General features: G+C 37.9%; 2 protein-coding genes across 5 annotated transcripts in view; one reads left to right on the forward strand and one right to left on the reverse strand.

Moving 5' to 3' along the window:
• LOC117302765 (probable cation-transporting ATPase 13A3) overlaps positions 1-5,048 on the forward strand; it is a 59,903-nt gene extending 54,855 nt beyond the window's left edge. For all 4 annotated transcript variants that reach the window (XM_033786786.1, XM_033786787.1, XM_033786789.1 and 1 more), the window contains exon 32: positions 112-5,048. In XM_033786786.1, coding sequence (XP_033642677.1) covers positions 112-351 — 240 coding nt within the window. In that variant the 3' untranslated portion in view covers positions 352-5,048. The remainder of the gene's footprint in view (positions 1-111) is intronic.
• On the reverse strand, positions 3,543-12,556 carry LOC117302766 (cell division cycle-associated protein 3-like). Its single transcript, XM_033786790.1, has 4 exons — positions 12,476-12,556; positions 9,073-9,514; positions 8,373-8,669; positions 3,543-6,656 (listed from the first exon to the last, which is right to left on the reverse strand). Exons 2-4 carry the CDS (start codon positions 9,467-9,469, stop codon positions 6,403-6,405), a joined length of 948 nt encoding a protein of 315 aa, XP_033642681.1. The 5' UTR covers positions 9,470-9,514; positions 12,476-12,556; the 3' UTR covers positions 3,543-6,402.
• Between the last annotated feature and the right edge of the window lie 22 nt (positions 12,557-12,578).

The raw sequence follows: 12,578 nt of genomic DNA on the forward strand, positions 1-12,578 counted from the left end.
AGTAATGCCAGTACAAAAATTGTTCATTTATGTTAAGATTTATCAAAACAGTTAAGAGTAGGTAAATATCATTTCAGATTTGGCTTTAATATATATTTTTTGTGTGTATAGAATTTCTTAGCAGAGAACACCTGGTTGAATCAGATAATCTCCTGCCGTACTTGTCGAAGCAAAAGTTTATCCAAGCACGCCCAAGTCGAGGAAGAGCTCCTGGCTGATCCCAACTGGCCTCCGCTCTCCAGCCGCCCTCTCATCGCTGCTCAGACCAATGGGAAATGCGTAGACGAGGGGTCCGTCACCCAACGGTCCGGAAAGCCAGCAGCAGAGGGCAGTGTTGAAACACCAGTCTGATTCTCGTAAAAGTCGTCAACGAGAATTCAAACATGCTGAAGCGCACAACACGGGATCTGAAAGATGTCGCTGTGCGACTTTTTCCCTCTAGCTGTCGTACAGCCTAAAAATGCCACGTGGACTTGATGATCTTGGTACATTTTTGTTACTTTTGTACTCTGTAATGATAAGTCATAAAATAAAAACGAGGTACACTTTGTGCGTTTTTGTTTTCCCTATGTAGAAACTAAAACGTGAGTGGTGGAGTTTAGTAAATGTGCGAGTGTTTGTTACAATGTTTAACATAAAAAAAAATGTGTTTTTTTTTCCGGAAGTGTAGTAACTCTTAAGTAGAGATTTTCCAAAGCAAGTGCTTTATTGCGGATATCTAAATAACGCGGCCCAGGGCTAGAATTTGACACTGGTCCGCGGAGACCTGCGATTTCAGTGACGGGGCAACATTGAAATATTGTTTAAATATTGTTTAAAAAAAAAAAAAAATTGCGGAAGTGTAGTGGCTCCTAAGCTGATTCTTGAAAGCAAATGCGGAGACCTGGAGGCAAGCGATTTTAGTGTCGGGCCAGTAAACTCAAGACAGGATAAGTGCAGTGGTCTTGTTTTTTTCATCAATTAAAATTCTTTTTGTGGGTTTTCTATGAAATAATTCTTATGTTTTTTTTCCTCCCACATATACGCTGAAACTTTATTCCTTGTCTTTTCTCCATGGGGTTCTTGGCTAGTACAGTGATTAAGTTTGCTTTTCTGAGAGTCATTTGCTTCACAACCAGTATTAATAAATGGAGTTAAATAAATGCAAACTGGATCAGGTTGGATAGATACAAAACGCATTTGCAACATTCTCCAAGGACTCTGGGAAGTAGAGTATACAGTGCGGTGTATGGGTAGAAATTAATATTCTTTATCCCCGATGCAAAATTAACATCTATTATATAAACATTCTCTAAGTTTGGTGAGCGCTTAAAGTTGGCCAAGATAGTTATGGACAAAATAGTGAGACTGCCAAAATAGGGCTTGATAGCTCAGTTGTTGGTAAAGCACCGGCATGGGGTAATCCGGAGGTCGTTGGTTCAAATCCTGCTTTAGTAAACTTTGTCTTTGTTTACCGGTCACCTAAAAAAAGTATAGGCCTACTAGTGTGGCTTAAACTTCCTCAAACAAAATTCTCCAAATCAGAGTGCTTGTTATAAAGTGCTCATTCTTTTTGAATGTTCATCTACAGGATTAGAGAAAGCATAGAGTGTAGTAAGGTCATCACACATGTACATTTTGTGGTGGCATGGTTGGCTTGTGCGTAAAATGCTCGCCTCATCACCAAGGTGACCTCGGTTCGACTCCCGTTCAGGGCCATATGTGAGTAAAGATTTTAAACAATTGAACTGTATTCAGTAAAAAAAACGACAGATGTACAAATTCTGGAGACGTATAATAATGTACGTGCATGCATTCGGTGTTAACTCTATTTAGTGGAACAGGAAAGATGTATTTGCGTGGTAGTGTTTGAAGCAAGTCTAGGATGTTTTGATACTACTAGTTGGAATTTTTATGAACTAGACTTTCAAATTAACAAATGATTGTATATGCTTATAAATTAGACAAAGTATAATGTTCGTTTCCATGGAGATCGATCTTGTTGATAAAAAACAAAGAATGTGTAGATTGCGCAAATGTTTAGACAGCTGGGTGAACACAGACTACTTGACAATCTTGTTATTTTTTCTCTGTTCACCCAACGATGATTTTTATGTACCCAGTCTGTTTCCCTTGTGGTTTATAACTTGAAATTATCATGCACAAAAAAAACTACCAATACTATGATTTTGCAAATACCTTAGCGAAGTTGAGAAATATTCAGCTAGATTAGAAACCTCTGGCATTAACTACTCTTTGCATCTAATATTTACCCTGCGAGTATTTATAATCCATTATATTTATGAGAGATGTAAATACTGCAGGATTTTACCATCAATATGTAGCGATACATATGTGACAAAACCAAATGGGAAAACAAAAAGGTTTCCATAGTGGAATTCTTGCGGCTGGGGTATATGTATTCAACAAGGAATTTAGTGTACAAAGTCCATGGAAGGTTCTTAGCTACAGGGACAAAGGAAAGAACAAAAATGTCTCCGCAGGGACGCAAACAACAGAATGTGTGTTTATAAGCCAAAAATGAATTAAGGCGACAACAAAAATCACAGTTCCTTTATGATCATATGATGGTGTTGCTGGATGTGAACCATGCAAGTTAAATGCGCATGCCTAGTTGTAGCGGTGTTTTCCTAAAATACCTTTGTACAAAAATAAATAAATAAATAAATAAAAACTTAATTTATGCTTAAGAAACTTTATAGCACTTTGAAAATTTCTGTGAGGAAAAAAAATCAGTGGTTTTTTTCATGAGTTTTACTGAAAGGTATATCTCAGCTCAACTTCAAAACACTTCCAGAATGAGTAAAGTAAACTTCGGAGCGATTGTAATTAACTATCTTGATAGACGAGTGTGAATGTAGATGAGTAGGGTGCATGAATATTAATGAGCTGATGAATATTCAAATCACCGTGAATAACAATGTAATAATTTACATAATAATCTATTATATGTACTATGCAATTTATATAGCATAGATAACGTATTATTATATGTAATTTTGGTGTTATATAAAAAATATATATCTATATACGTTCATATATTCATTTGCAAGTACTTTAATATAATATATAATCAGAAACTTAATGTGTAAAAGACTTTTTTTTGTTTTTGTAAAATGTGTATAGACATGTGTTAACTTCCTTCCACCCGGCCTGACACAAGAATCAAAAGCAATAATTAAAAAAAGAATAATTGTAAAAGCTTGCAGACAATGATATTAAATTGTCAAAGACCGGGGCCATATTTCATGGCTCTGCTTACCATAAGCAAAGAATCGGCGCTAACGGAAGCAGGGAGTTCCTCTGAAATGTATTTCACAGGTTATGAAGGGAATTTTTGCTTGTGCGCATGCGTGTTCCACATTGCTAGGCATTCTTCGCCTACTGCAGCTACAGTGTAGCACAGAAATTTTGCGTCTGCACTGTAAGCGGAAAACGATGATCGTAAGCGCAAAATTCGGCGGTAAGCAGAGCCGTGAAATTGGGCTCACTAGCAATACTTTATGTGACCTACTAAATACATGTACATGAAATAATAAGCCTATTCACGTTTATGCACTATCGGTCATATCAAACTCATGTGACAGTGCAAAAACACATGGTTCAACTGTTTTTCAGCATTAAGTTTTGGACATTCAGATATTTCCACTTTGATTTAAAGGGATTGTATAATCAAAATTGTATGTTATTTTCATCATTGGAAAGACCAACTCTTCACCTTTCCAATCATTGTAAGCTTGGGTATGGACAATGGACATGGACAAAACTACAGCTTTTTAACTAATACCATATGGATTTAGAGCTTTAGTTAGTTTGAAAATGGTTTTGAAAGTCGACTGTAAGTTGAAAAAAGTGGCGTCAGAACTCCTCCAACTGTTTAGTGCAAGATTTTAAAGATGGCTGACTGTACACTTAGAGACATCAAGTGAGATCCATGTATATTCATTAGTATCTTCAGTGACCTATGACCCAGTGAATGACCTATGACCTGTAGTACTTTTCCATGAATAAAGTAGAAAACATGTCAAAAGTAGTATGTCGCTTTGTTGTTATTAACATTATATTAGATTTAAAATGGCCCAACACAGGATCAGAAAGTCTATCGTGGCTACTCTAGGTAAGGGCTCCTCAAGGGCTAAGTCTTGCAACTCACACCTGTTATCTCCATGTAATTCCTTTTCCAAAAAGTGGACTGCATAAACCAGTAGGGGTGCTGAATGCACAGGCAAATTAACTGCTTATCCATTAAGTTTAATGACCCAAGTAATTCAATGTAAACACACCCACTCACTGAAAAGGATGCATATACTTTTCAAATTTTTGTGGCCAAACTCGGAAATTATTTCATGGCATTTTCCTGTGATGTAGATTCCTCTCGTGGGTTGCTGAAGGTGAAATACAGCCTGTGTAATGGATATATACATGTAAACTAAAGTTAATGGCCTGACGTTTCAATCCTAGCAGAGTCTTTCACAAAGGATAAACAAGTACCAGTAATAACATTTGACTTAACACCATGTACATTTTGAATATTAGAAATTTATTTGCATAAAAAAACCTCTTGCTTCAGCTTACTTCAGTACAATGTTTACTTCCTGATGTTTCCCATTGCAAATAGACGAAAATGCAGTGTATGATTTTTGGTTTTAAATAATTACCCATCAATTTGAACATAAAAGTAAGTAATATTTCAATGGCAGTAAATGGTTACAGGCAGAAACTCTTAATGGAAAAACAAAATATATAGTTTCAAGAAGGGCTTCAAGGTCAGACTCGGTTTTGTGACACGCTAATTTGGCAATAGATCCTTTAACAAGGGGCTCCGAGGTCAAAATCGAGGCTGGAAGAACACAATAGTCTGGTTCCCATTTGCAAAATGATTATTAGCATTCATTATTGTTATTCGATACGAGGACTATGACCAAGATGGAGGCAGCATGATAACTGTCTGTAGGAAGAGGCCTTGAAAATAGAAACAAATTAACTGCACACTTTTTGCCATGTGGCCTTGCTATTAGCTGCTATACCTCTTTTAGGGGGGGGGGGGGCTATAATATACAATGATATAGTGTATGCAAACATTTGTTTCTGCATTCTTTGAGTGGGATAAAGGGTGGGGAGGGGGTAGAGGCTTTCCACCCCCATCTGGTTAAAATGTTATTACATGTATGTCCTTTGCATGTCTCACAAGGAATGTGGCGTCAGTTCAATGGAAAACATTCATCCACATAATAATTCCTCAAAAGCAAGAAGAAATACACTGTACTTTTTAAGCTCCAACCCCCTTCTTAAGAGGCTGTTACTTTTTGCTTGCTTACGCTGACTTTATTCGTTGGATAAATCTTTTACGATTGAGTTTGAACGGACTCTTAACTTGTACCAGGATATTAACATTGAAACTCTTTAGTATGTATATAAAAAAAATTCCTTACAATATGATTTTAAAGGAATGTCATTTACAAATTGACAAGAAAACCACTTCATGAGGGGTTAATAGATAAATTAACTTACAATTGTCAAATCACTTCAAATTTGGAGTACCTTTATTCACACCACAAAGTGTAAGCCCCAAAAGTAAAAAAAGAAGGTGTAATTGTTTTAATAGGAACGGTTCATACATGGTCAGAGTTAGTTTTTATATACAATAGCTATTTACAAAATGGTGGTGGGTGGGTTTTTGGTCAGAATGTAACTAAACCAAGGCTGGCAGGAGAAAAAGCCTGGTTCCTTTTTGTACAATGAGCATAAGCATCCATTACTGTTACTGGATACAGTGAACATGTCCAAGATGGTAGCAGCATGGTGAATGTCCATTTAAAGTGGGAAATAAAAAAATGCTCACTTTCGTTGAAAAGGTCATAAAGAAAAAACAGAAGATATCAACTTTTTAGCGAGTCAAATCAACATTTTATGAAACACTTAACAGTCAAAATAAATATGTGGGAACTACAAACTTGAACTTGACTTTACAAACGCTAAATAATGACACCACCAATTCAAAATGAGGCACTTATACACATGGAACATGATTACTGAGATTGCAAAACACAGACAACTTCTTGCAAGATGGGTGAGAGTCATTGCAGACAAAAATGCCTGGGCCCAATTTCATAGAGCTGCTTAAGCGTCGTTTTTGATCTCACTGTGCTATTTCCTTTTCATAGTGCTGCTTACCGTAAGCACACAAAAAGGCATGCCAACCTCTCCGTGCTAACTGCAAAAACGTAAATGATGTCACAATGAAATCCAAGGTGAAACGTGCAAGATGGCTGTCTAATTTTCTTGCTAACCTGTGAAATATGCTTAGCAATTTTTTCCTGCTACAGTAAGCACACAAATTTGCTTTACCAGTAAGCAGTGCTATAAAATTGGACCTAGAAAAGGGTGTCAGTCTCTAAAACTTCAAAAGTTTTCCTTGTCCAGCATGGGTTCGTACTTCCCAACAAGACGAGTGGGCGTGCCACTAGCCTGGCGCCGTCTGGACCCCACCTTGTCGTAGATAATAAGACCCTGCCCAGAATGAAGACTGACGGAATGAACGTCCTTTTCAAGGTTGCGTGTTGAGAGGGGAGAGCGTGGAGGGGCCGTCTGTGACCCGTGAATCTTTGCAGTCAAGGAGAGTTTAAGGCCGGTCTTTTTGGATTTTCTGGAGTGACCTGAAAAACAAAAACATGTCACTTAGTGAATGTTTGATTTAAACTTGAAAAATATATCACAAGAGAATATTTTCAGCACCAGGGCAAGAACTTGGGAGGAAAATCCACAAGACTGAGTGGACTCTGAGCTCAGAAAGGAACCTGCTTGGCTTATAGTGTTTTATATGGAACTACAAAACAGGAAAAGGAAATCGACAAGTAAGCCGAGATGCTGCACAGCCTCTAACATGCATTTTTAAACACTGAACATTGTACGAGTACAGGTGCACACATTTTTTGTAATTCTATGACTTCATACATGTACTGTGCTTCATACATAGCAATTATGCCTACACATTTAGCTTTTGTACAAATAGTTACCGAAACAAAACTTTGCAAGACAAGAAAAATGCTGAGAATTTCCGCCATTTTCACACTGAAGTTCCCAGGTTAAGTTTGGTTGGTGTGATCACTGGCTATAAAGCAGTTACAGATTGTATAGCTTCTGACTAGCACCCCCGAACAAAGATAATGACATACCGGAGACCGCCAACATAGGGCTAGACTGCCCACAGCAATTGCTGTGGTGCCCTGTGCTTTTGTTGTGGTGCCCTCTGCAAGGTTCCAATTTGTCCCCTTAGTAGTAGTGCCCCTTACAAAAGGAAAATTGCAGTACCCCTTCAAAAGCCAAAGTCAGTGTATGAGGGAGAATTCTCAGCATGCTTTCGAGAGCCATTTTTCTTTTAAAAAAACAATACATGTGCTGCAGCTGCACCCAGCGTCCCAAATAAATAACCCACTAAACATGTTTTTAATCCAATGTGAAAGGAGGCCGAAAAATCCCTGCATTTGAACAAGAATAACTTTAGTGTACATGCACAGACCTTGAGTTAAAAGGCTTGTGAGTCAAGGTTCAAATCATGCAGGGTCCTCGGCCTCTACACTCGGAGGACCTGAGAGAGTAGACACAGACAACAAGGAATAATTAGAACTAGTACTAATAAGAACCTCACACATTGATTGACGATGGGTCTCCGGGGTTCTCAAACTTTGGGATGTTTGGCAGAAGTACGCTGAATTGAAGCAAGGTCTTTAAAATGTTTTTGACTTGGTGTTTATCTTGATTTTAAAAGCTCTACTGTGCAATCTGGTACCAATTTCATAAAGCTGTTAAGCAGAAAGTTCAGCTAAGCAAATTACTTGGCTAAGCAAGAAATTACCAGGGTACCAATGGCATCAATGTATCTAGATGGTGTTTGGCTGGTAACCTATTTTTGCTCAGCAAGTTTTTGTGCTTACTGGCTTTAAGAAATTAGGCCCTGGACGGTCTATGTTTTTCTATTTAATTACATTTTTTTCTTTTTCATCCATGTATCATCTGGCACTCCATTTGCATGTACCGGCCCGATGCTATTGTAATGTAGCTTTTGCATGGCAAGAACCCTGGGTCTCGCTGCATACAATTAAACTGCATTGTTTTTGTTTCCAGTTTTCTAAGGCACTAGGAAGAATTTAACAGCTGAAAAGAGAGGACATAAGTTTAAAATTGTTTGCTTTGCATGCCTAAAGGGAGGCATACGCTGCCTTCACAATGCAAAGTTCTTATTCATAGCGTGCAATGCAGATTAATGCATACTATACAGTGACACAGAAAGAGTTAGCCTGCAGTTCTACTTTAGATTTAAAAAATGTCTTGTCTATTTAGAAAAGTCAACATTGTATAAAAATTCCTGTTACCGTTACTCGATGCAATAAGACTCGTCTTCTGCGAGTCGTCTTCCACTGTTTCCTCCGTCAATCGTTGCTCCTCAACCATCTTGGAAAGTTGCTGTTCATATTCCGGGGTGTCGATTTGGACGAGTCCTTTCTCGTTGGAATGTTCTCGGGACAGGAGCGGGTCCGGTTGAGGTTGTGATTGGTCGATTAACCTGGCTGTGTCGTCACTGTTGCTGTTGTTGCTGGATAGGTTTTGTTCCTCTTCATGTGTTTCGGCTATTGTTTCTGGTTGGACAGCTGGAGGCATTTCAAATTTACCTACACCACAGAGTTTAGAAAAGAAACAAAATATGTTAAATCTCTGATAGTCCTCAACCTTTTTAGCGACTACAGCTGTTATTAAGCAGACAAAAACTGCTTGACATGTTTCTTTGCTTAGCGAAATTGTAGTGGGGGAACCAGCCACAACAATGCAAACCTAATGTATGTACGTTTTGCTGGTAACCTATTTCTGCAAAATTATTCATTGCTTAGCAAGTTTTTGTGCTTGCAGGCTTTCTGAAATTTGGCCCTGGACCGGTTAGCTTGGCATTTCACTGGTCCGTCAGGTTTGTCATTAGTCTTCTTAAATATTGTCTTCTTGTAGCCCCTTACCAATTAGCTTTTAGCCTTGTTTGGGGCGACCTTGTATACAAATTGAATACTCTTTATACATTTTTACCTGCACTTTTATTGTCCTGTTGGAGCATGGGAGTCCTTGCGACATTAATAGTCGGTGACCGTGGGTCTGGGTATGTGAATGGACATGGGGTACGTGTCACCCCTTCAGTGGGTGACCTGGGATCCGTGTCTGGAATAGGCGTTCTGGCAATCTTAATCGTGGGCGACCGCGGGTCCTCAAAGCTATCATCGGTGCTGGGGCCCGGCTTTGGGACTATGATCGGTGTCCTGGACACGTCGTCCGTGGGAGAGCGGGGGTCTCTGAGTTTCACCAGACGTCGGTTAGTGAGGGGGGTGTGGTTACCGTCTCCTCCTGCCCCGGTGTCTTCGCTGGTCGGAGCGGACGGGTCATCTTTGTGAAGGCTGGTTGTATCTGGTTTACTTTCGGCTCCTCCCATTGTCTTTGGAAGCTCTAGTAATCTTGGAAGACGATCGTTCAACTTCTATAAAATATAAATTAAAAAGGGAAGATACTTAAAATAAGTTTTTTATGATATTTCACACAGTGAACAAATCAATGTGGAATCCAGTTAATTTAAATAATATAAAAATTACTGATGAATACAGTGCATACGCATGTTTAATTAATGTAACAAAATATACATATTTGTTTTCACATTTGGCAGTGCATCTGAAGAAATGCCATAATTTCTAGGTTGATTCAATTTATATGCAATGAAACAAGTTTATTCTATTTAATGTGCAGTACAGTACATAACACATGTGCACACATTGTTACATAACACTGTGTCAGCATCAGGTTGTACGTACACATGCATACATTGTCAATGTACACAGGACACATTCCAAACCAGTGAGGCCTAACGTGCATAAACCAGTGTTTGTCTATTAGAATTTGTCATTGACTTCCCAGCAGGACCAGTTATGTGTAGCTTTCCAATTTACTAACCCAAATAACACAAAAGCCTAGCAAATTCAAAATGTTAAATTGAAAATAACTATTGAATGACATCACAAGTGCTGACAAACTGCATTGCCCAATGTATTATTACTGTTGCTGGGCAGGCAGAAATCTGTCCAGTGCACAATGGGTTCAGACCGACAGGATGCTTTGCACTACAGAGTTGTATTTGTATCATTGGAAGGTCATTCATGTCAACTCTGCAACTGCATGAAGTCTGTTTACCACTGTGTACAGCACAGCAAAAGGAATGGCCTTTTGTAACCTGTGTTCTCCAAAGTGCTTCTTTGACCTTTAATACTGTACTGTAGCTTAGCATACAAAGGTTTCCTCTATGCCTTGAATAATTGAATCCAGCCGAACCAAGCATTGTACAGTCACAGTAGTGCAGTGTTAGCAAGTCACAGATTTGAAATCTACACTGTATGGTTTTTTCACTCTAGTCAGTCAGTCTTTATTAATTGCAAAGTGTGATGTCACGTCTTTATAAGGGAATGGATACTTTTCACTCTTGGAAATTAATCGCAATGCTAATAACTAATTGGTTAGCATATAATTATTTGATCTAGGTACATACCCTGTACATGTAGTTTTTTATATAGGCCCCCTACTACATCAAAACATAAAAGAAAATAGGTTTAAAGAAATTGAAAAGTTCAAAAAAACAAATGTTCGCTCTGCCTTTAGTCTATGATGACCTGAGTGCTTTGAGGAATCAAGCAAAGAAGTTTTTTGTGTGAAAGGAAGGTCCCTGTAGCTAAATTGTTTAAATTTAGATTTTTCCATGAAAATGAAACTCAGGCAAGTTTTGATTTCTCTCGAAACCACTCAATTACAATGGAAACTTAAAAAGATTGGTAGACCACAAATATGTTAGCTGGCAAAGTGGTTTAGCCATTTCCTGTGTAATGTACATGTAGGTGAACTGTGGCATTGTGCAATCACTGAGCACTACACGTGTACAATGAACAATCACGGTTACAATTATTTTATACTTTTAAAGTGTAAAATTGTAAATCATACAGAAAGGTGTTTTTATTGATTTATAGTAACATTGCATCACATGAATACAACAAAAACAATCTTATAAATAAAAAAAAGGAATAGTCAAACAAATTTTGTTACAGAAAAAGAAAACAACTGATGTAACTTAGTAAGATAGAAACAGAGGGAAAGGGAGAAATCATATTAGTGTGCATTTAGGTTGATGTCTCATCTGACAAACTCAGCAACATTCAACAACAGAAGTGGAACTTAAAAGCTGAGCAACGAGCAACTTGGCACTCACTCAACAAACTGGGTAACTTTTTAAACAGGTTGTTAAAATATACTACAAATAAATACAACAGTAGCCCATACTACATCTGTACCCCAAATGGAACACATCCCAACACTTCCATGACTTCCTTTCCAACACTTCCTTATTTTGAAGGATATTTTTGGAAAAGGAAAGACCTGTAGCTAAAAATGAAGCACCCAAAACTCTTTGTTTTGCAAACTCGTCAGTCAAGACACAAACCCAAGTGTGTTTGACACAAATTTATAATTTAGTAAAAATTGCTATGCAGTTCAAATAACATGACTGTGTATCCTGCCACCTATTAATTGTTGAATTTGTTCACATTCCTCCCCCCCCCCCCCGACTCTGATTAAATTTCATAACTCATGAAAAAGTGGTGACAGAATCATAGAACGCAAACAATTCTCCCAATGACAAAAATGCATTAGATTTGTCTTTGGTCTTTTGGACATCCACTTGATTTCAATCTCATTTTATTTCTCACCGTATAAATGTATAATACAATTATGTTTATTTTTAATCATTGGCAAAGCTGAAACAAAGATGAAAGAAATCAATCAACTGATCGGCTAAATTATTAAAAGTTCAGTCACTAGCAGCAGAATACGTTACCAGTTTGTTTACTTTAAATTAATTACAGACACAGGCACAGGCACTCTCTCATCAACTCAGTCCGTCTCGCAGTCACCAAAACAGGTTGAATTAGGGAACTGTGAAGTGTGTTAACTGACTGTCCTAACTAACAAAATAGTCAGTCATGTGCACACAATACATGCAGACTTTTTAATTTAAAAAGCAGATCAACAAAACTGAAAATATCTCAAAATCACCATGTTCACAGTGTCTGTTACTGTTGCTAATGTTCAAATGACTCAGCAGACTCTGTCAGGGGATTTGACCATGGAATTCCTGCCTCCTTATCTGACTCATAACTGACATTTATATTAAAACCATACAGACATTCTACTGAGTCAGGTCGGATCGCCCAGCTCAGCTGTTGTTGTGTTTATTTGTAAATTAGGCCTACAAAGTAGAAGAAACCGAAATAATAAGAGACACCAACAATTTACATACAAAGAACAGATCTTTTCTGCTACAAAATGGATAAGTAATACAAGAGACACATGAGGAATCATACAATCCTCTCAATTAGATAAAATGTGTTTAACAAACTTTACTTACACACTAGTTTTTAGTCGAGCACACTCAGTCACAACAACCACATCACAAGCACGACGATTAAATTCCAACGGTTGACTCATCATCATCAATGATGTAAATATAC

The sequence above is a fragment of the Asterias rubens genome, chromosome 18 (genome assembly GCF_902459465.1).
Source record: "Asterias rubens chromosome 18, eAstRub1.3, whole genome shotgun sequence".
Classification (NCBI taxonomy): Eukaryota; Metazoa; Echinodermata; class Asteroidea; order Forcipulatida; family Asteriidae; genus Asterias; species Asterias rubens.